The 20,956-nt window shown below is 35.9% G+C and overlaps 2 protein-coding genes across 3 annotated transcripts; one reads left to right on the top strand and one right to left on the bottom strand.

Moving 5' to 3' along the window:
* Positions 1 to 4,785: 4,785 nt before the first annotated feature.
* LOC113736840 (histidine-containing phosphotransfer protein 1-like) lies at positions 4,786 to 7,619 on the top strand. Of its 2 annotated transcripts, none has more exons than XM_072084229.1 (7): positions 4,786 to 4,860; positions 5,933 to 6,108; positions 6,271 to 6,401; positions 6,497 to 6,565; positions 6,778 to 6,849; positions 7,056 to 7,128; positions 7,239 to 7,619. In XM_072084229.1, the coding sequence occupies exons 2-7, from the start codon at positions 6,049 to 6,051 to the stop codon at positions 7,287 to 7,289; spliced, it is 456 nt and encodes a 151-aa protein (XP_071940330.1). In that variant the 5' UTR covers positions 4,786 to 4,860; positions 5,933 to 6,048; the 3' UTR covers positions 7,290 to 7,619. The 2 variants fall into 2 exon arrangements, with proteins under 2 accessions (XP_071940330.1, XP_027119817.1); XM_027264016.2 differs by lacking the exon at positions 4,786 to 4,860 and adding an exon at positions 5,578 to 5,812.
* Positions 7,620 to 8,799: 1,180 nt separating this feature from the next.
* LOC113736896 (nucleoside hydrolase 3-like) lies at positions 8,800 to 15,656 on the bottom strand. The gene is made up of 13 exons (XM_027264094.2): positions 15,416 to 15,656; positions 14,754 to 15,052; positions 14,032 to 14,211; positions 13,784 to 13,894; positions 13,227 to 13,562; positions 12,847 to 13,023; positions 12,463 to 12,747; positions 11,926 to 12,048; positions 11,552 to 11,749; positions 10,927 to 11,177; positions 10,557 to 10,761; positions 9,615 to 9,920; positions 8,800 to 9,416 (listed from the first exon to the last, which is right to left on the bottom strand). The coding sequence occupies exons 2-13, from the start codon at positions 14,928 to 14,930 to the stop codon at positions 9,126 to 9,128; spliced, it is 2,640 nt and encodes an 879-aa protein (XP_027119895.1). The 5' UTR covers positions 14,931 to 15,052; positions 15,416 to 15,656; the 3' UTR covers positions 8,800 to 9,125.
* Positions 15,657 to 20,956: the final 5,300 nt, after the last annotated feature.

The following is a 20,956-nucleotide window of genomic DNA, read 5'->3' as shown; positions in this document are numbered from 1 at the left end:
TGGACAGGCGGTCCGCCGAACCCTTTGGTACGCCCTAGGGTAAGGTGGGGTCGTCACAACATGGATTGCCAAAATCAATAATAACTGACAGAGACAGGATTTTCATCAGCAGATTTTGGTAGGAATTGTTCAGCTTGTTAGGAGTAAATCTACATTACAGTTCCTCATACCACCCTCAATCAAATAGCCAAAGTAAAAGAGTTAACCAGTGCTTGGAGAATTATCTCAGATGCATGTGCCATGAACACCCTTCACACTGGAGTAGTTGGTTACCTACACCTGAACTTTGGTACAACACTAACTTTCATATAAGCCTGCAGATAACGCCATTTGAAGCATTATATAGGTATAAACCAAGTCATACTCCCCTGGGACCTCTCCATGAGAGTATAATACCTGCGGCAACTGACATGGTACATGCAAGGTTTCAAGTTATATCTCTCATCAAGGAGAATCTAGCCAAAGCTCAGAATCTTACGAAAAAATTTGCTGACAAGAATAGGACTGAAAGAGTTTTTCAAGAAGGTGATTAGGGTTCCTCAAGTTGCAGCCTTACAGGTAGCAAACAGTTGCCATTCACAAGAATTTGTAGCTGACTGTTAAGTATTTTGGACCTTTCCAAGTCATTGCAAAAGTGGGGGCAGTAGCCCACACACTAAAACTGGCTAAAGGAGCTAGAATCCATCCAGTATTCCACGTTTACTTGTTGAAAAAGAAGATTGGAATTACTCAAACTATAGAATCTACTCTATCATAACTAAATGCAGCAGATCACTATTTACTAAAACCTAAGAAGATTCTTAAAAGGCGGGTTATTGTGACAGCCCCACTTTTTCCTAAGGCGAACCAAAGGGTTCGGCAGACCGTCTGACAACTCTCATCAGGACTCACTCAAACTATTCAAATAAAATAAGATATAATCTCGAGAATAAGTGAAATAACAATTCCCAAACTTAAAACGAAAACTTACACTCATATCTATTTCAAGCAGAAATACAATCCCAAATATAATAAAAACTTTAAGTTCCCAATACATTCAGCCCTAACTGAGTACTAGAGCGAGAACAAAGCAAAAATTTTAAAAGAGCTAGACTATACTTTTCTATATAGGTCTCTCGTCCTTGCTCGCATCCCCTGTAAGGAAAACAAGACTAAATAAATGAGTTAAAAGTCCAGCGAGATTCTATACACATAAACAAGTAATTAAACAAGAACATTAATCATGTAATAACAAATAATTTAGAAAATATTTACAATATAAATCAATGATAACACATTTATTAAAAGAATATATGTTCACATGGAGCCTTTTGTTCATTCATTCCACCAACCATTTCCTTATTCCTCCAGTATTAAAATAATTTCATTTGTAAGTGAAAATCCCTCCATTGTTCCTGCCATTAATTCATTCATTTCATTTTCTCCCTTCTAGCCAATTCATTGGCTAGTCTCCACCATATTTCGTGGTCATATTCGAGTATACCAAACATTAACCCAGGGTCACCAATCGCCCGACCGAGTTCTCTTCTGGCTCGAGTCGACTGGTAACGAAGAGCAAGGACCCAATTCAGCCAAAAGACTTACATTCATGCACAAATAGCATTTAATCATTTAATCGTTTAAACATTATAAATTTCACATTCATTTAGGTCAAGTACGATAAAGTACACACTCGCCTAGCAAAATTCATTTTTAAAAATCATTGAAAACAATTAACATTTAATCAAACATTCACAAATAATCACATAGTCACAACAATCCACATAGTCACAGGAAACAGAACGTATATAGAACACTCACCTATTTAAGCAAAATAACGTTCAAAGTATCCTTCCGGATAACACTCTCAATCACCAAGGAACCTTAAGAGTAACCAAGAGAACACATTATGCTTCAACCATCAAAATTTTAGGTGAATCAAAGAAAATTCGAATACCTACTAGTACAATGTATAACTATAATTTTTGAAGTGAAAAGGGTACATTTAGATAAAAGAACATGAGTAATTAAGACTTTCCCAAATCAAAGACAAAATTAAACTCAAAAGATTTTAGAAAATTTCATCGAAAAACAACTGAAACGGATGCCATGTCACAATCTAGCCGGATTCAATGCAGTGAGCATTCCAAATTTTTTTCTTCTTTCCCTGTCAATCCGACCAGCAATCCGGCCAAGATTTGGCCGGATACACGGCCGGATTTGAAGAAACATTTTTTTCCTTTTTCGTAAAATTCTTTGTTTGGCTCAAAACGAACACACATGCAAAGAATTAACATATAACAAGTGTTTTGAGTAAAATCATATGAAAAGAAAGATAAACAAACCCTAAATTCACACCTAAAGTCTCGCTTGATAAAATAAGTTTTGTGGCCGAGAAACCCTATGCAACTCTTCTTTGTTTTGGGAAGAAATTGAGTAAACATTTGAAGTTCAAAACTTGACGTTTGTAACCAAGTATCATGTTTAAAACGGTTGTCACATTCACTATGCGAAAATGTATAAGTTCAAGTGAAATTTAGCTCATCTAATACCATTAGAGTGGACCTAAGCATTTCTAAACAAAGTAAATCCAATGCATCACAAAATCACATTTCTAATCTCACTTTTACTCACTCAATACAAGAAAGTAAACGGACAGCATTTTCCCTTGAATTCTCTATTTTCCACCCTATACTTAACCACAAACATCTATTCAAAACAGCCATAAACACACACACAAATCATAGGCTAGCAAAACCCCTTTAAAATCCAACCAATTGGTAGCTCTAAACTAACCCTAATCATGCTCAATTAGAAACCCTAAAACTGAAATTGATGCATTCCAAACTGGAATTTCTTTAGACAAATGAAACTAACACCAAAACACTAGATTTTTCACATATTAAAATTAGTAAAACATGGCCAACCATTAATCATCACATGTGAGCAGAAAATTCATCATAAAACTGAAATTTTACATAACTCTACCTCAAACCATGAAATATTCCCATAAAGCTACTTATCTTGCACCCTTAAACCACAAATAAGCTAGTATTAGAAGTAAAGAGAGATTTCTTGGCAAGATACCTTAAAACCACAAGAAAGATAGTAGTTTAGACTTTCCTCCTCCAAAATAATTTCACCAAAGCCTTTAAGTTTCCTTAGTGAGCACTTGTATGGAGTAGTTTCAAATTTGGTTGGCTAAAACTCAAGATTTGAGCATATTTGGAAGCAAGAAATTGAAGTAGTCTCTCTTGTTTTTCTCCTCAAAACAGCCGGCCAAGAAGGTAAGAAAATGACGAAATTTTGGGTCAAAATTTGTTTTAGGAAAGTGAAATAATCCTTGTCAAAGTCCAACTTCCAATGAGGTGGTAACACTTGGCTCTTTTAATGTTTAAACCTTATCTTCTTTCTCCCAATAGTAATCTATCTAATTAACTTCTAATCATCTCCTAGTACCTTGTAAAATAATAACATTTAGCACAAAAATCACTTAGTCACCAAATTTATATCGCTCTAGCGGGTCCCACATCTATAATGCACTTCAAATTTAACGTACACTAACTCATATCAGGAAAATGATTTAAAACTGTACTTACTTATAAAAATGTATAGAAACTTTAATATTTTAAAGACAAGTATTAAAATGTAGGCAAAGAAATAAAATAATGTCTAGAAAATGTGAAAATTTTCGGGTTCTCACAGTTATCATGCGAAATTCTCAATCAATCATTTAGTATTTGGTGAAATAGAGTAATCTACCAGAGTCAGAATCATCTTGGGAGGATAGGAGTTTCATTGACAGGCAATTTCCAGAATTTCAAGCTTGAGAACAAGCTTCGTTTAAGGGGAAAGGATTGTTTGGATCTTCAAAATAAAAGGGGGCGTCGTTTTATGCATGAAGTTGTGCATTTGAATCAGGAGGATTACCTACCATGAATACTATGTCGATAGATTTAAGATGGCGGTTATTTCCTTGTTGCAACTAGTTAGGAATAATTGCATAAATAGTCCTCTTGTAATAGAAAATAGTTAAGGAATTGAATGCAAGAAATTGTTAGTATGGATAGAGTATTATCCCAAATAATTATTTAAAATAATTATTGTAACATTTTTTGTGATGTAATATATGTGAGATAAAAAAGTGATTAGAAATATAAAAAGGTGGATTGAAAAATGTATTTATGATGCAAGTGAAAATTTTTTTTGGAAAAATTTGCTATGCATACAAAGTCTAAATATTCTTTCTTCTCACTTTCTCTTTCTTCTTCTTCTTTCTCTCCCATTCTCTCTGATTTCGGCTTTAGCTGGGAAATTATCTCTGAAACCTGACACTGTGCAGTACTGATTTTTAGGCCTCTTTTCATATTTTCCCCTCTACTAATAATATAAATAGACAAATTACCGACTAGTAGTATTTTTTTTTTGGAGGGATAACCTCGGATGGATTGACATTCTGACAAAAAAAAATACTTAGTCTGAGCAGTATTATAATCACGCGGCTTATTCTAAGTTGAAAACTAAATCAGAGCTGTACTTATCTGTCTCAATTGTGAGAATGCACATCTCATGAGAAAACAGACATATTGATTGCATGACTGTTTTGTTTTTTAGTTGCAGACTTAATGCGGGTTGAATGATATTACATACGAGTCCTATAAAATTTTCAATACTGCCTAGCAAGTGTTACATTTTTTAACTAGACAATTTATTGCAAAATCTGGAATTGTTTATGATTGTTTCACATCATAATTCACAACTCACATGCGCATCCCTTGAGTAAATTTGCTTTGTTGGTTATCGGCAAGCCAAAGATATTGTCCTGGGAACAAAAACTGAATTGGTGACTCCTCACCAGTCAGAAAGGCGACGACAACAGTGGTACAGATCCTGTAGATTTCTTACTTGTATCACTCAAAAAGAAAAGGGTTTTATTCCTGCATGCTAAATGTTGTAATGGGCTTACTCAGATTGAAGTCATCCAGCTTCCATCCCCTCCTACCATTTGGAATCTTTGAATGTTTGCTGTAGCATTTTCTTATTGACAGGTGTGAAGCACTGGAAATTTTTAAACTTAAACAACCTCATATCTTTGCTGGAAGATGAGAATAATTTATACAGTTACTGTTTTATATATTCCTTCCCAAGAGGAATAATGCAATGGAATCCTCTGATAGTGACTTTCAAAAAGACGAAAAAGAGCATCAATTATTCTTGTAATTAACTGGACATCCACGAATAAGATGTGTGAAAGAGGAGGACTGATTCTCTATCTTATTTATGTTTGTGTATGTTTGCTTGGCCTGTCTTCTCAGGTAGAAGATTAGGTAAGTTTTCACCCAAAAAGGGAAAGTCTTGAGGGAATGAGGGGCATCTTAAGGATTGGATTGCAATGATATGATTCTTCATATTGAAATTGGAAAGAAGAGAAGCAGAATAAGTTTTCCTACCATAAATATTAATTCGAACAATGAAAGGCAAATGGGAGCATAATCTCTAGTCTAAAGTTACTTTTGAGGTCAACAATCAATTAGTGCAATTTTATAGGGTAGAACTGTTGCTTTGGAGGCAGACACGATATAATTCCTTGTTTTCTACTTTTCTAGGAGGGAGAGAAAAGAGGGCTGGGGAAGTGATAAGACCATTAAATATAATTAAGAACTATTAAGAGTATTGAAGTGGGGTGGAGAACAAGAAAAGATGACTTCTTTTCAAGCTAAAGGGATGGTAAATAATAATGTTTAAACTTGCAAGAAGGATTGAAGGGGCTGTGATACTGTGAAACGAGCAGCACAAATCCAAATAAGTAAGGGAAAGGAGAGAAAAAGGAAAGGTGTAGTTTCCATTTAGTACCACGTAGCACCCCAAAGTAGGCAAATTTTTGGCCTTTTCTTTCTGGACACATTAAATTCACCAAATCCTTTTCAAGCTTTTATATCCTGTGATTTTGCAGTTATTCTACAAGATCTGCCTACGCCAACCAGAAAGCTTTCATTGGTTGTCATAACTAGCAAACCTCAAATCGTCCTAAAGACCAAAAGAGAGTAAGACAAAAGAAAGGGTAGAAAGATGGAGGTTGGTCAATTGCAGAAAAGCTTTGTGGATTACACTGCATCTTTGTTTCGGGAGGTAAAAACCCATAAACTGCAGTTTTATGGTCATGAAATTATGGGGTATCTGTTTTTCTTATGTTGTATTAGTATATCAGGAAGTTAGTTTTATTTAGGTTGTTAGATTCTTGGGTGGTTATGGTAGTTTTGTTCTGTTATTTAAAGTTTATGTGGATTTCAGGGCTTCTTGGATGGTCAGTTTAGTCAGCTTCAGCAACTGCAAGATGAGAGCAACCCGGACTTCGTTGTTGAAGTGGTGTCTCTTTTCTTTGAAGATTCTGACAAGCTTCTCAATGATCTCACCAGGGCTCTGTAAGAACTTCTATCCTGTATCTTCCCCTGCTATCTGCCTCAGCCTGAAAACCATATTTGTCTCTTAAAGTGGTCGTTTTCTTCCCCTTATGCAGGGATCAGCAAAATATAGATTTCAAGAAGGTCGATGCCCATGTTCATCAGCTTAAGGGCAGCAGCTCCAGGTACAAATGACCATTTTGATATTAAAAAAAATCAAAGAAATTGAAAAAGGAAGAATGTTCTATGATAGCCCATTTTCTGAGCATATATGCATTTACAAATACCAAGATTTCCTTAGACAATCGGCTGTGTCACAACTGATAATTTTAGCATCTATTTGAAAGAACTGCAACAAAACTGTTTGATGAAGAAATCTTCCATTATTCTTCCACAGCATAGGTGCTCAGAGAGTAAAAAATGCCTGCGTTGCTTTTCGCAATTTTTGTGAAGAACAGAATGTTGAAGCGTAAGTGTCTCTGCAATCTTGTCTTGAACCAAGGGTTTACTCCCTTTTGATTATTGTAGCTTTTTCTTCTTCTTCCTCTTTTCTCATGTTTCTTGAGTCATTTACTCGCTAAACAATGTATGAAAGCTCCAGGAGTTGTTTTTTCCTTTTCCAGTCAATTAATATCTAGTTTCATAAACTGAAATCTTGGTGACGGGATCTTGTAGGTGCTTAAGATGCTTGCATCAAGTAAAGCAAGAGTATCTCCTGGTGAGGAGCAAGCTTGAGACTTTATTCACGGTGAGTAGATGAACTTTTATAAGCCTATCCGTTCTTCTGAAATTTGAAGCTTATAAAGTTGCGTATTCTATATTCTATCCCTGATTCTGCCTTCTGACTGTTGTCTGCAGCTGGAGCAGCAGATTATCACGGCAGGGGGAGCTATTCCCATGATGGAATGAGATGGTCCTTTGATAATCAGAACTGTGCAGAGAAAACCATAATAAGCTCTCTTTTTGTGAAGCTATCTGGATCTTCGAGTGAGTTACATCACTAAGCATAAGGTTCTCTAAGAAGTGAGGTTTTGTATCTAGGAATTTTTGATTGGAACTGGAAGAGGTGTTGTGTGCCTTTGCTTTGGTGAACTCAGAAAGTTAATGACTTGAGCTTTTCTTATATTTCATCTAGTACTAGGTTTCAGTCTGTTCAGCTGTTACCAAATATCATCTTGGATCAATTTAAGTTCTTGTTCTTTGGTACATCTGATGTTTCAGTTGTACCAATTTGGTGGAGCCTCTGCGTTGGGATATTATTTTCCGGGCTGCACCTTCTGGTCTGCCAGCATGTCCCTAGCCATAGAATCAATATTCTTGAGATCGGTTATTTATCTAAGTAGTTGATATTCCTGTTCGTTTTTCCAGAGTAAAGAAATCGACTTCAATGTCAAGTTCAGCAAAATATCAAATTTAACTGAAGTCAACTTCTTTGCTCTTCCATATCTGAATCACGTTCATTTAGGTCTTCAATAACGCATACAACGGAAAATTTAGGTATTCAAATGGAGCCCCTAGCCCTGCAGTCTGCATTGCATTGGCATATGAAGAAAGAAGAAGAGGACCGACTGATTGATGCTTTCCCAGGAATTATGACAGCCTCCTATACATGCTTTTCGTTTCTTCATAGTTATATTGTCTTGCTTCTTGTTGCTTTGTTGTTCAACTGAAGTTTTCTACGCCTTCAACATATACAAGTACATAGAGGGCTCACCTGCAAAAAAGTATCTGTAGCGATTGTTGGCGAGAGTGAGATGCTGTTTGAGACGAAAAAGAAAATTAAACACTTCAATTTTCCACTGATTATAGTTGGCTCGGGTACCGATAGCAAGGTTCGGATTAGATTAATTATTGACTCTTTCGAGAAGAGCCATTTGATTCACCGCCGTATTATTATTTCAGCATCCTGTGCCTCTTTAGTTGAAGCAGATAAGAAAATTTCTGGAAAGTTAACAGGAAATTTTGTAGGAAACGGCAACGTAGGAATTCAGCTATATGCAGAGACTTACAAAGGAAATTTGAAGGCCATTTTCAGCTTCCACAGTATGACAGCACAAGCTGGATTGCATGAGCTATATTGTCATGTATAGAAAGCAAGAGCGATTGTAGCAGAATGGAATAATGACGGCATCCCACACAATGATTGAATGCATTTGAGAGAGGTTAAAAAATTCAGGGTGATAAGGATCAGTAAACCTAACTACAAGAAGTTCGAATATTTCGAGGATGAGTTAACCTAACTATAACAAGTTCAAATATTTCAAAGCTAATGCCAGGCTTTGATGAATATTATCTTCAGGACAAATAGAAGATTGACCCTATTTGGTGCTTAGTTCATCTGAAATAACATGGCAGTTTATCTTCACAGCCTAAACTATAAACGGGTAAAAGAAACTGAACAGTTTTTCAGCTTACAAACTAGAATAAACAGATTACAGTATTCATTATGTAGGCTTGGTTGTTTTCATGATTTCATTTAATTGCACGAGGAACTGCGCCTAATGAAAAGAATGAAAAATCATGGGCTCCTATAAGAAAAATATCTTGGTTTGACTTCCTTTTTCTTTGTTTTGTTGGTATAAGCAACTGACACAGCTTCTCTTCTATGTGATTTGTGTCATCTGTAATTGGAATTTCAAGAATCAAAGGTATCAAAGGAAATATCTGGTGTCCAGAAAGAATTTCCACCAGAAAAAAACTTTCTTTTCTATGCTGTCAACTAATTATCCAAAGGCATTCCTACTTCTATATTGGTGATTTACTCCACAATTTTCTCTGTTCATCAAAGCTTCCAACTATAGCAGACTGGTTTTTATCACCAAGTTGATTCGCAAAAAGGTTATAATAAGCCTTTGAATTCACATCTGCTAGTACGTTAACCAATTTCCCTTGTTTTTCACTAACTATCATTCGTCCATCTTCAGATTCAACGCCTTTTGCAGAGACCTTGACAGTCTTCACTTCGAATGTTGATTCCAATGTTGAATGATCACCCGCAAGAACAACTGCACCAAGAATTTCCCCCAGAAATGTTTCCTGCAGGAACAAACATATTGAGTTCTCAAATAAAATATGCAAAAAAAAAATTGATTAAGAGCATGACTCTGGAGTGCAGATGATTTTCCTATCACATGGTAACACTGACATTTTATATTAAAACCACATATAAATTTCAACTATCGATAAAGATGCAAAATATTGAGTTGATTTATGTAAACAATAAGATTGATGTACCATATGCTGGTATCTAGGATGTGCCTGTTTCAAGTCATGTAACTTAGACAGTAAATTCCTCGCAAACAATGCCTCAGGGGTCTTCTTGGTGAGGTAGAGTCTTTGCAAAACTTTCTGGAACGTACTGACTCTACGCTGAACTCCAAGTGGAATAAGGGTGATATTAAGTTCTGAATCAAAAACTCTCCTTGCAGCCAATGGATCAAGATACATATTCAGTTCTGCGTATTCATTGGATGGGACATTGATGACATTTCCTTTCTCACAGTTATCATAATTGATGTGGCCTCCAACAATGTATACATCCTGCATCACAAATCAAGGCTTGCGTATTCATCCACCAATCTTACTTCATAAGCTATTCCATGCATCAGACATGCAAAGCTTTTGGATAAAAAATTAATCACTGTAGACCAATCTCACATTCCATGCAGCATAAGACATTTTCTCAATGAGCAATTGCATGTATATCTTCAGAATATGGTGCTTAGAAATGGCTTATCAGTCTTCTGTATAGACTATTACTGAGAATAATAATTTTGTGGTTGTTGCTTCCTATCTCAGAGCTTTTTGGTTATAAACACCATAGGGGTTGTTTCCCCTAATGTTGTCATTTGCTGAGATAGAATTACCTTGAACCAAATCCCAGAAAAACAGTGATACTTACAGATTGATGCTAACAAAGCTCAGTGATACTTTAATTTTAACGATGTTAATGTAATGCAGAGAAACTAGCCAGCTAGAATGAATAATGGGTGGATTCTTCATGTCATAAGGGCTAAGAGAATGAAAAAGACCATGCTGGAGGTACATAAGAAACAGGAGTTTAGGTATTGAATATTGAAACAGGGACTGATTTATATGTTAACCTCCTTTCTCATGCCTATGGCCTCAGTTTCTTTTCTTTATTTATAACACAATCAGTATGGAAGAGCCACTCACCTCAATAAAAGAGGTTACATTCTTGCCCAAATCAACAATGTGTGCTAGAGTAGTCAGTGGTCCATTGGTCAAAATGGTAACCTTAGACCCTGGATCTAGAGTTTTCACTAGTGACTGCCATATCTCCAGTGCAAGCGGTTGTCTGAGCTCAGGGTGACCAGTGTCTCGAGGAGCACCGAATTTGACAGAATTTTCTGCTGTATACCTGCAATTAATGTGGATTTATCATCTGAATTCAATCAGACAAAATGTATGGCTCCAATCAAAGCAACATTTATTTGAAAATACAGAGAAGTATGAATCACATGAAGTTGACATTATTTAGTAGTTGAAGTAGTGCAAGATCAATATAACAGTGGCAAACACATGCCTGCGAGGGCTTCGTGGCAAATCACGAGCTAATCCATAGAGAGTATCTGAGTCTAGAAATCCACCACTACCATGAGGAATAGCCTTGTTATACTTGCAGTCACCCACAGCAGACTTTGGAACAGATTGGTTCAATGCAAACATATCCCCAAGGCCAACAGGAATGTCATCACGACCCATCATATGCAGTAAATCATAGACAGCATCTATCGTTGCCGCATTTGCCCATCCAGTTGGAGTAACCAGCACAGCCTATCAGAAATGACGAGATACATATCAGAAAATCATTTTCTCATGAATGCTAGAAAACTAGTTCCCATCAAATATCTAACTTTCACAGAAATGATCCATAAAATTAAGAATTCTGCTTCTCACAGACTAAAACCACAATTACCAAACAAACTTGTAGAAATCTTGAGAAACTATAGTCATAGAATTACAAAGTAGGATGAGATGAATTTTTCTTTCCTTGAATGATGATCCATATCAAAGAAGTCATGTGTCAGAGAACTATGAAGACAGATAAATGAAAATTATTAAAGTTCTTGGATCAGTCTCGCTTGAGCTACGTATACAACATAATCTATAACTTGCAGTGGAACAGTAAATGCAAAAGGCTGGTGTACCTTAAGATTGATAGTTTCCACAGGTAATTTAAGGAGGTAAAAAAGAGCTAGAAAGTCTCCAGCACTCATGTCCATGTCAAACACAACATTCTTGCCAAGTCTCCTTCCCCTGAAATCTGGTTTGTAAAGAATTTCTTTGTAACGAGGAAATTGTGTTGTAATGTTGAATCTTCCTGAGTGTTGAGGATGGTTTAGAACCTGCAGCCATGAGAGATATTGTGGAGTCGTGTAAATTTTGTGCATCCTGGACTAAACTGGAACATGTAACTGAAGCTAGCATGATTGATGCCTTCTGCTTACATATATTGACAAAAAGTGAAACCATATGAGTAGCTGTTCAAGTTTATGAAGTGAAGCAGACTGGATTAACATACATCAAGAAAGCTTCTAAAGAACTCTCTGTTTAGAGGGCTGCTTCTGTCACGATTACGTTTTGCTCTAACAGCAACAAGCACACGCACTGCTCCTTGACCAGTTACCTCTGTTGTATAGCCATCCTATTAATATGCAGTGAATTGCTTATCAGAAAAATTGCAGATATAAAATCATTATAGGATAAGAGAAAATGAAAGCAAAGAAATTCCTGCTGTAGCAGCAAGTACAATGCAAGCGGAGAAAACCATAAAAACAAGGGTTAAAGATGCTTGTTGATGAATCTAGAGGATCTACTACAAAATGCTTTAGCTAACCCTCTTCGTTGCAAGAGAGCTATTATGTTGGAAGAGTGACTTTATGTATGTTGCCATCAAATTTGGTGCATAGATAAGCTATTGGTTAATTCTTCATAATCAAGCTACACGAACTAGAAATATTATTCTGCCAGAGATGGTCAAAATGACTATTTCATAACGATTAAAAGTAGTCCTTGCATCATTAACCAAAAGAATATGAAAAGCCAGAAAGAGATGTACCTTGCACCGTCCCTTCCCCTTTTTCACGAGGCAAAATGGATCACGAAGTCCAGTCTGGACATGGCCACCATGAACTCCATCTTTTTTCAAGTTAAATTTAGGGGTTTTACGCCCATCAAAGAATGGATTGGAGCCATCAGATATCCCATAGGGCTCATTTGAAGTAACTACAGTGATGTTCATGTACTCCATCTCGGCAAATTCATTCTCCCCTTTTTCGTTGTGTGGCTTGCGCATAATTGAAGTTGCTACACCAGATAAAAATGAGTCCCACATAAAAACACTCTGCATTAAGAGATTAACGGATTATTACCATTAACAACATGCCTCATCGGCCTCTAAACAAGAAGAAGCACTGCATTTGATAAATTACCAGGTCATTACCGTGAAAAAGTGATCATCAAACCAGGTATCACGAGCCATTTTCAAGGACTTGAAGCAGTATTGTGCTTCATAAGTATGTTGATTCTTCTCAAATGTCTCAAAAAACTCCCGACTTATTGGTATGGTGTTTGTGGCATCTAATGGAACAAGAGTAACTGGAATTCCAGAGTGAATCACCTATATTGCAAAAGAAGTTGTTATATGTGTTATTACACATTCTCAAGTTTGCAGGACATAAAACTTATTATCAGAATAACAGTAAGATCTAAGGCGTAACAGCCATTTCTTGTGTCACAAGGGCAAGAGAGGAATGACTTGAGCTTTTCTGGTTCCCATTGCCTAATTTAGCAAAGTAAGCTGGTAAAGCAAATTCATATTACCTGGTAAGCTGCAAAGGGATCTCCAAACATGTTGAACTCTGCATAAGGATTACTAGTGTAGCCTGTGAACAAGTTGCCCTGGTCACCACATTGCCGAGGTTGGCAAGATGAACTGGCATTTTTTGGGCAGCAACCGGTTGGATTCTTTGATCTCACACCACCACCCATGATGTAAATATGCTTGACATTTCTCTTCAGATGTGGATTATTCATAAGAAAAATAGCAAAATTTGTATGGGCTCCAATTATAAAGACAGTTGTTGGACCGGCAGAAATTTTGTCAATCATTACTTGCTGAGCAGTTGGTTGCTGAAGAGGTGAATATTTCCTTCTGCCCTGGATTCAGAGTGATATCAAAGTCAGCAATGCATAAACTAGCTTGTATAACCAAAGACCAGAAATGGATACAAAAGTCAACACCAATATTCAGACATGTAAAACTCGGATAAGAAGTTTTGAGATAAAACATCAATTCTCCCTGGACAGCAATAAAATCTTTATAAATTGTGTCTTCAACTTCGACTCGCCATTCATATATCCACTTCAATAGTTCATACCTGCGGGAGAAAACCTTTGCGAAAGCCAAAATTCGTATCGACGTCTAATCGACCTCCAAGACCTACTGGAATGGCTTGCCTGTATCTACAATATCCAGCTGTACCAATCCCCTAGTTAAAGCAATATAAAACATGAGTAGCAGAATTCAGCTAAAAAGAAGAAAATCTGAGAATTTGTTGTCCATTGCAAGAAATACTGTTGAATGTTGCAGCACTTCTGGACATGAAGCAAAGAAACACTTGCTTACCTGTTCAATTAGAGGAAGATATCCTCCTACATTTGCAAGTATGGTACCATCTTCAAGGATTCCACCCTCACCTCCCACTCCAACAGCAATGTCATCACGTCCCATCATGTAAAGAAGGTCATAGACTTGATTGACACCATGTCCTGCATCAGTCCATGCATTTGTGTTTATGGTAACTGCCTGCATTGATACAGTATTCATCAGTCATCTCTCTGTTTTGTTCATGATGAATTATCAAACGATTTGTTGATGACTACATGAAAAAAAAAAAAACTTTTTTTTATTGATTGAAGTTTCTATATGCAGTCAAATTCTAAGCCTCAACTAGATTACATCAGTATTCACAAAACCAAAAAAAAAAAAAATGTCAAAATACATGTACTTTCAGAACTAGAATAATATTTCATTACTGCTTTCAATCATTATCTTTATTAGTTGGCCTTTGCATAATCCTGGTATAACTATTAAGAAACAAACTTCTGGATTTAAGGAACCTAGTAAAGCCCAGCCAAAGCTACGGAAACTGTCAAACTAATGAAACTGACATGGTGGAAACCCAAATTTAATATTCACCAAAAACTACTCCTTAGCTAAATAACGGAACGAAACAAACATGTGAGTAGACCTTTAAGCTCAAGATAAACATCACAAAACCAACCACATCTCCTTCCCCTCATAAAAGATAAACCATCAAAGTAACACATTTTGGAGAAAGCATTGACCTGCAAATCAAATTCTGATCGGTTAAGCTTCAAAAGATACAATAGAGCAAACAAATCATCCGTATCAACGTCTGTATCCAAAAGAATCCGATGGGGCTGCCCCTCCGTAGGGTATATAACCCTTGCAGCTATTCCACTGATCACCAAAGCCATAAACACACATCTGTGTATCAACATTTTCCCTCCTGTCTTCGTCAGTTAACCAAAAAAGAATTTCAAGAATCAGTCTCTCCTTCACTTTTTTTTTTTTTTTTTCAAATGATGATCACACGGAAACTATTGCATCAGTCCCATGATCCCTGAGAGCAGAAAATGTAAGCTTAAAAATCCGCCAAAAGAATAACAGGAATTGAAGGAAAAGAAAATTCATGATGAGTAAAGCCACAAAAATTCAAGAAAAGATCTTTTGTACATATGGAACACTAAGACACAGTTATATGTGGCGATGCAGAGGATTCTCACAGAACCCTGATAGAGAGAAGGACTCAGTACAGCAGAGTCAGTGTGTGACTGTGTGTTTTGAAGATGAAGAGAAACTGTTTACGTGGGTATGAATGATCAGTAGTAGTATTGAAATAACGTTGAAGAATGAGAAGTTATAAGGCTGGGACCAGAACATGGGAGGGAGTAGAGGATAAAATGCAGAGCATTCAATGACTTACTTCTTCTCCTGCTCTCCTATTGCATTATTAGCACGAACATCATAAGAAAAATCAAAGAAGAGACTCGAGTATGTAAGCAAAAGATCGAGTCTATCAGTATATGGTGCAGAGAGATAGTACAAAGCTTTTATATATGTTGGAAAAGGTAAAACGGTATGGCATGATTCATCAAGGAAGATGCAATTTTCAGTGAAAACAGAAAAAGTCGGTATAGAACTCTATTGTTATCAGTACACTATTATTTATTGCCATGAGGAGGAGGGGAGGCTGTAATTCGATAATTCTTGGAAAACACGAACATCGGAACATGTTTGCTACAAATAAGCATAGGTCAAAGTGATTTTTTTTTCTTCTCAAATAGAGGATTTTTTTTTTTTTTTTTTGGGGTAGGTGTAAGTTAGAGAGGTTAGACTTGGAAGAAAACAAAAGAACCATTTTGTGTCCACAATTTGACCACTATTTATCTAAAACAAGCAATAATACAGGGATATTACTATTTTTAGGAGTTTTTGTAAAAATAAAAAAATATATTATAATAATTTGATGTAGATGAAATAAAAAAATAATTTAAAAATATAATCACAAAAAAGGTAAAAATTTTTACTACCAATAATTGCAGTCTATATATACATGCAAGAGTGAAGTATTTCTAAAAGCAATAATATTTCACTATCTTTGGATGTTTTAACATCACCATACATGCAAGGTTCTAATACAATATTTGACGTGTAAATTAAGTCAATCGAAACTTGCCGATCAATGTTGAACTCGATCGGGATCGATATCACCAGCTGTACTAACTACTGAAATCCAAGAAACATAAATGTTGAAGAAGAATTTTAAAGGTGACAATTATGATTCCTGTGTGTGATAATAGATACAACTCAGATATACGAAATCTTTGACATAGTTGCAAGTCTTTGACTTGACTCTGCATCTACAATTAATATCTTTTTTTTTTGGATGCGTGTGTATGTCTGAACTGGACTACCCATCATGTTTTTGGTTGAATATTTTCGTCGATTGCATGGGCACTAAAGAATCGAACCACCAATGTTTGGGGCTTGTTTTTTATTGATAAATTAATTGATGAAATATCAAGAGTAAGGGTGCTCGCGAGTTGAGTCGAGTCGAGCTCGAGTAGCGCTATGTTCGATCTAGAATTTGATGAATTTTCGATTACTTAAATTCAACATCGACGTCGACTCTGAGGAGTAATAAATATAACTCGAATTCGACTTTATCTTGTTCTCAGGTTATATCGAGCTTAAGTGCTCGAACAAAAACTCGAATTTTGATAAAACACAAACTCATAATGATCATTTCATAATTAAAATAAATATATTATATAAACAATAGAACTACTCAATTAGACTCGCGGAATAGCATTTAAGGGAACTCGAATTCAAGTCGAGTGTTGCTCACCAGCGGCTTGACTTGTCAGCATCTGCAATCAATTGTAGGTGCACATAGTAAAGATCTTACGTTTTAGTTTAAAAGAATTGTACGGTACCACAAGTACGAAATCTTCCTAACTGATATGAATAGTCTAAAGAAATATATAGCAACACGAGTGCGAAATCTTCCAACTGATATGGAGGGGTGAGACAAAAAAAGTACAAAACCTAGAAAGGAGCAAATATTACAAATGCATAACTTGTATGGAGTTTAGTTCAATGATCCCTTCTTCTTGTTTTTTTTATTCGAATGGTAGCTGTTTCTCGTAATATAAATAATCAAATGAATTAGAATACGCTTAGAAAACATACCCGGCAAAGAGGGCCTGAGAAAGATTTTTTTTTTCTTTTTTTATTCGGCATGATTAAGATCAGAACAGGAGAAAGAAGCAAGGCAAAGTTAGTTGCAACGCTGTTTGAGTTTAGAATCAATGAATAAAGAAGGGTTCATTTCGTTGGTTAGATGTGATCAGGGCATCTGATTTCTAATCCAATGATTAGACGTTGCTGGAATTCTTGTCTCTTATCTGATTAGGATACTACTAAGACATCCTTTAATTTACATCAAATGTTGTCCCTGACCGACAGATATGCCCATGCATATTGTGGATAAAAAAGGGACATAAACTTTTTGTTCGTCACTTGATTCAATAGTTGCTGAGTTCTTAGCTGCATCAATCCATATTTAGTGATGGAGGAGGATGATATATTTGTAAACCTAAAGTGCCAAAAATAGTACGAGTTCTTGGAATGAGTAATAATACATGAGCAATGCACCAATTTTTTTTTTTTTTTTTGGTTTGACAAGAGGAGTAATTTAAGAATTTGATGTCCCATACAACAAATTTAAGGGAGGTTAGCGTAATTCGAAATTAGAGAAAAGTTGGGTGAAGCTGTAAGAAACTTCAGAAGGCAAGTCGTTTCTGAAGTTCTTGCTTCTCAGTTTGGAGCACCCTTCGTCAAGGAAAATTCAGTGTGTTGTATGGTCGGCCATGAAAATGAAATGCCCCACTCCAAGTGCTGCTGACACGCCAAAGATCCCATGAGAAGGATGGAGATATGGAGTAAGGAGATGAAATAAAATAGAGGTGGAAAACCCAATCAAGAAAGGTCATGAAAATGGCTCCTCCTGTCTTGCTCTTGCCTTGCAGCAGCAAACATGCAAAACAGTACGAGAAAAATGACATCGGAATCATGAAACGAAACCCCACAACTCTTTCGTTTGACTTTGCTTTTTCCTAATCAAGAACACGTGGAAAATTACAGGTAAGAAGTGCCAGAACTCATTCTAGCTTTAATTGGTTGGTTCTTTGGTCCACTGCTGCTTCCTTTTTCTTTACGTAACTCAGCATAATGTAGACGTTTCCTGCCAACCATCGGATTGAATGAGGCATAATAAGTAGATCCTACATATGCCCAATATTAAGGATACTTTGATGGTATGGTACCATATTAATTTTCACAACCTCATTTCATTATCAACTCTTGGGGAAGAATCTGTCAGTGTTTTGAATAAGAAGGGCATTGAGCCGCCTCAAGACTAGTTTACAATATGAATGCGGAATTCTGAATATTCATAGTTCTTGAGGTCGGAAAAAGTTTAGGATAATGAGAGATCATGACAGGCCAAAGGCTTTACGGGATGTTTACAAATTGCCAACGACACAAAAGGAGGACGCCAGCATTTGTAACAAAGAGGGGCAGTCGCAAGAAAGTTTGAACCTAAAGTTATTTAATGCCACAACCACTCACTTTTAACCAAAAGGACGAACCGGATCGAACCAAGACCTTTGTAATAAAAGACCAATGTATTAACCGTTGCACCATCAGATCTTATTAGTTTTTTTTGATAACTTATTTATATAAAGCAAACACTCATATTTCTTTTTTTCATTTTTCTTACAAAATCTCATCCCCTCATGGCTCTTTCTTTTTAATTTTCAACTCTCTCTCTCTCTCTATCCTCTTTTCTTTTGTCACTCCCTTTTTAATCAAACCTTTTTATTTTTAATTTATTGATGTTTTCTTCCATCTTTTAATTTTGTTTTTGTCCATTAAATTGAAAAAAGTTAAAAAAGAATTTTTTTAACCCAAATTATTTAATGCCACAACCACTCACTTTTATCTTATTTTTTGTTTCTTATCAAGTTTACATTTCTATTTTCGATTTTCTTGACTTCCTTCGAACTCCAAATTTTCTTTTTTAAATTGCAATATCTAAATCCCAAAACGTAAATTAAAATTTAAGTTCATAATATCTAAATTCTCAGAGACATGAATTTTGTATAATTTCAAAATATTGTGATATTTTGGGGTTGGATTTAGATATAATTGAAATTGAGATGAAATTTATTTGTTTTAACTTATAATTTAAAAAATTTATTTTTAAAAATCCAAGTTATTAAAAAATAGTAAACTTTTCATCATATAAAATATTAAATTAGTCTATTACATGTCTTATTTTGTACATATATATATTTATATAAATTATTTTTTAAAAAAATCATTGAACCGAGGTTGAATCGATCCGACCGGTTGAACCTCGACCCTTTCACTTCACCGGTTCAATTAACGGTCCGATTTTTAAAACATTGGTTCAAACCTCTTAGGCTTAGGCTTGGAATGGTACAACTTAAAGGAATGGCACAATCATTATGCAATAGCTAGACTTAGGCTTCAATATATAGAACAACGCAAGTGGGATTCGGCGTGGGGAGGAAAATTCTTTTAGCATGAGGTGCAATCTTTAAATTCACGGCTGATGGGGAGTTCTCTTCTTGATTGATGACTAGAAAGTACACAATTCATAACTTAAAGGCTCCCAAAGCACAAGATTCTGCCTTAATTTTCCTTCCCTTATCATTAGCTAGGTACCATTATCTCATTATCAGCTCCTATAGAAACCGCTCGTCCTTTTGGTTCCTTACTGCGTAATATGATGAGATGAGCCGCCTCAGGACTAGAGTAATGACTGTGGAATCATGAATACTCAGTTTAAGCACAACCAAGTATCAGAAGTGTCTTCACATCATATGGTGTTAAGCAATATAACATCTATTGCTCAGCAGAGCCATCACTAATCAGCCTCCAATGTCTCTTTGATTCTGAGAAATACTTTTTCACTAAAAACAACTATGATGGCAAACATTTCCTTATCCTGCAATTGTTAGCTTTAGGCAGCAAATTAGTAGAGAACAGCAACAGTAGGCTACTTGTGGGATTTCGATTGTATTTAAATAGGAGAACGCAATCTTTAATTCCAGCAGTTGATTGGGAGTTCTGCCCATCTAATTTATGAATGACGATCAGAAAGTACACACATTAAAATATAAGACTCCTGAGTACAATATTCCCCCTTAATTATTTTTTTATTCTTTCATCTGTAATAATGTTTATCAGAATCTTGGTGTTTACCAGAAAGGAACTGCAGAGTTCTTTGTTAAATGTATCTTTCCTGCTGTAAACTGCACCCGTCTAGCTCTAGCTATAGTAGCTCAAAAGCATGACCAACTAAGCTAATATACAGGACACCATTACATTTCCTCAAATTATTATACTAAAGAAGATGCTTGCCGAGAAGAATCATACACAAATTTTCAAAAAAGTACCGACTTTCTGTGTGATTCCCCCACGATTTGCTTTGACAAAAGGGTGGAGAAGATGTTTACAGAAGCAGAAAAGGTCAACTTATTATATATTTTCTTAACAAATATTGGGGAGCAGAGAGTTCATTAAGCATGTTGATTATCTTAATCCAATCCACTGAATAAGCTTTTAGCTTTATGAAATGGAGTTTGAGGCCCGCACCATTTCTTTCCCGAATGGTGGAGAGTCAAAATGCATGCTCAAGAACAAGGGGTTCGAATGTTTTTTGTCACAAGGAATCATGTAGAGAACACTGTAGAGGTAAGTCTTCTCAAGTTTTGTTGGGCACTAAGAAAGGTACCTTCCTTTCCACCACTAATACAAATGCTTAACATTAGTCAAATCTCAACCTTTCCTTCATCATTGGGTATGTAAACACATAATAAAAGCAAACGAATATGCTAACTCTATCTGCTACTTTCTCCTCGTTCTTATGCAA

This window comes from Coffea arabica, chromosome 3e (assembly GCF_036785885.1).
Source record: "Coffea arabica cultivar ET-39 chromosome 3e, Coffea Arabica ET-39 HiFi, whole genome shotgun sequence".
Classification (NCBI taxonomy): Eukaryota; Viridiplantae; Streptophyta; class Magnoliopsida; order Gentianales; family Rubiaceae; genus Coffea; species Coffea arabica.
The sequence above is the reverse complement of the archived record's forward strand: the minus strand, read 5'-3'. Positions and strand labels throughout refer to the sequence as shown.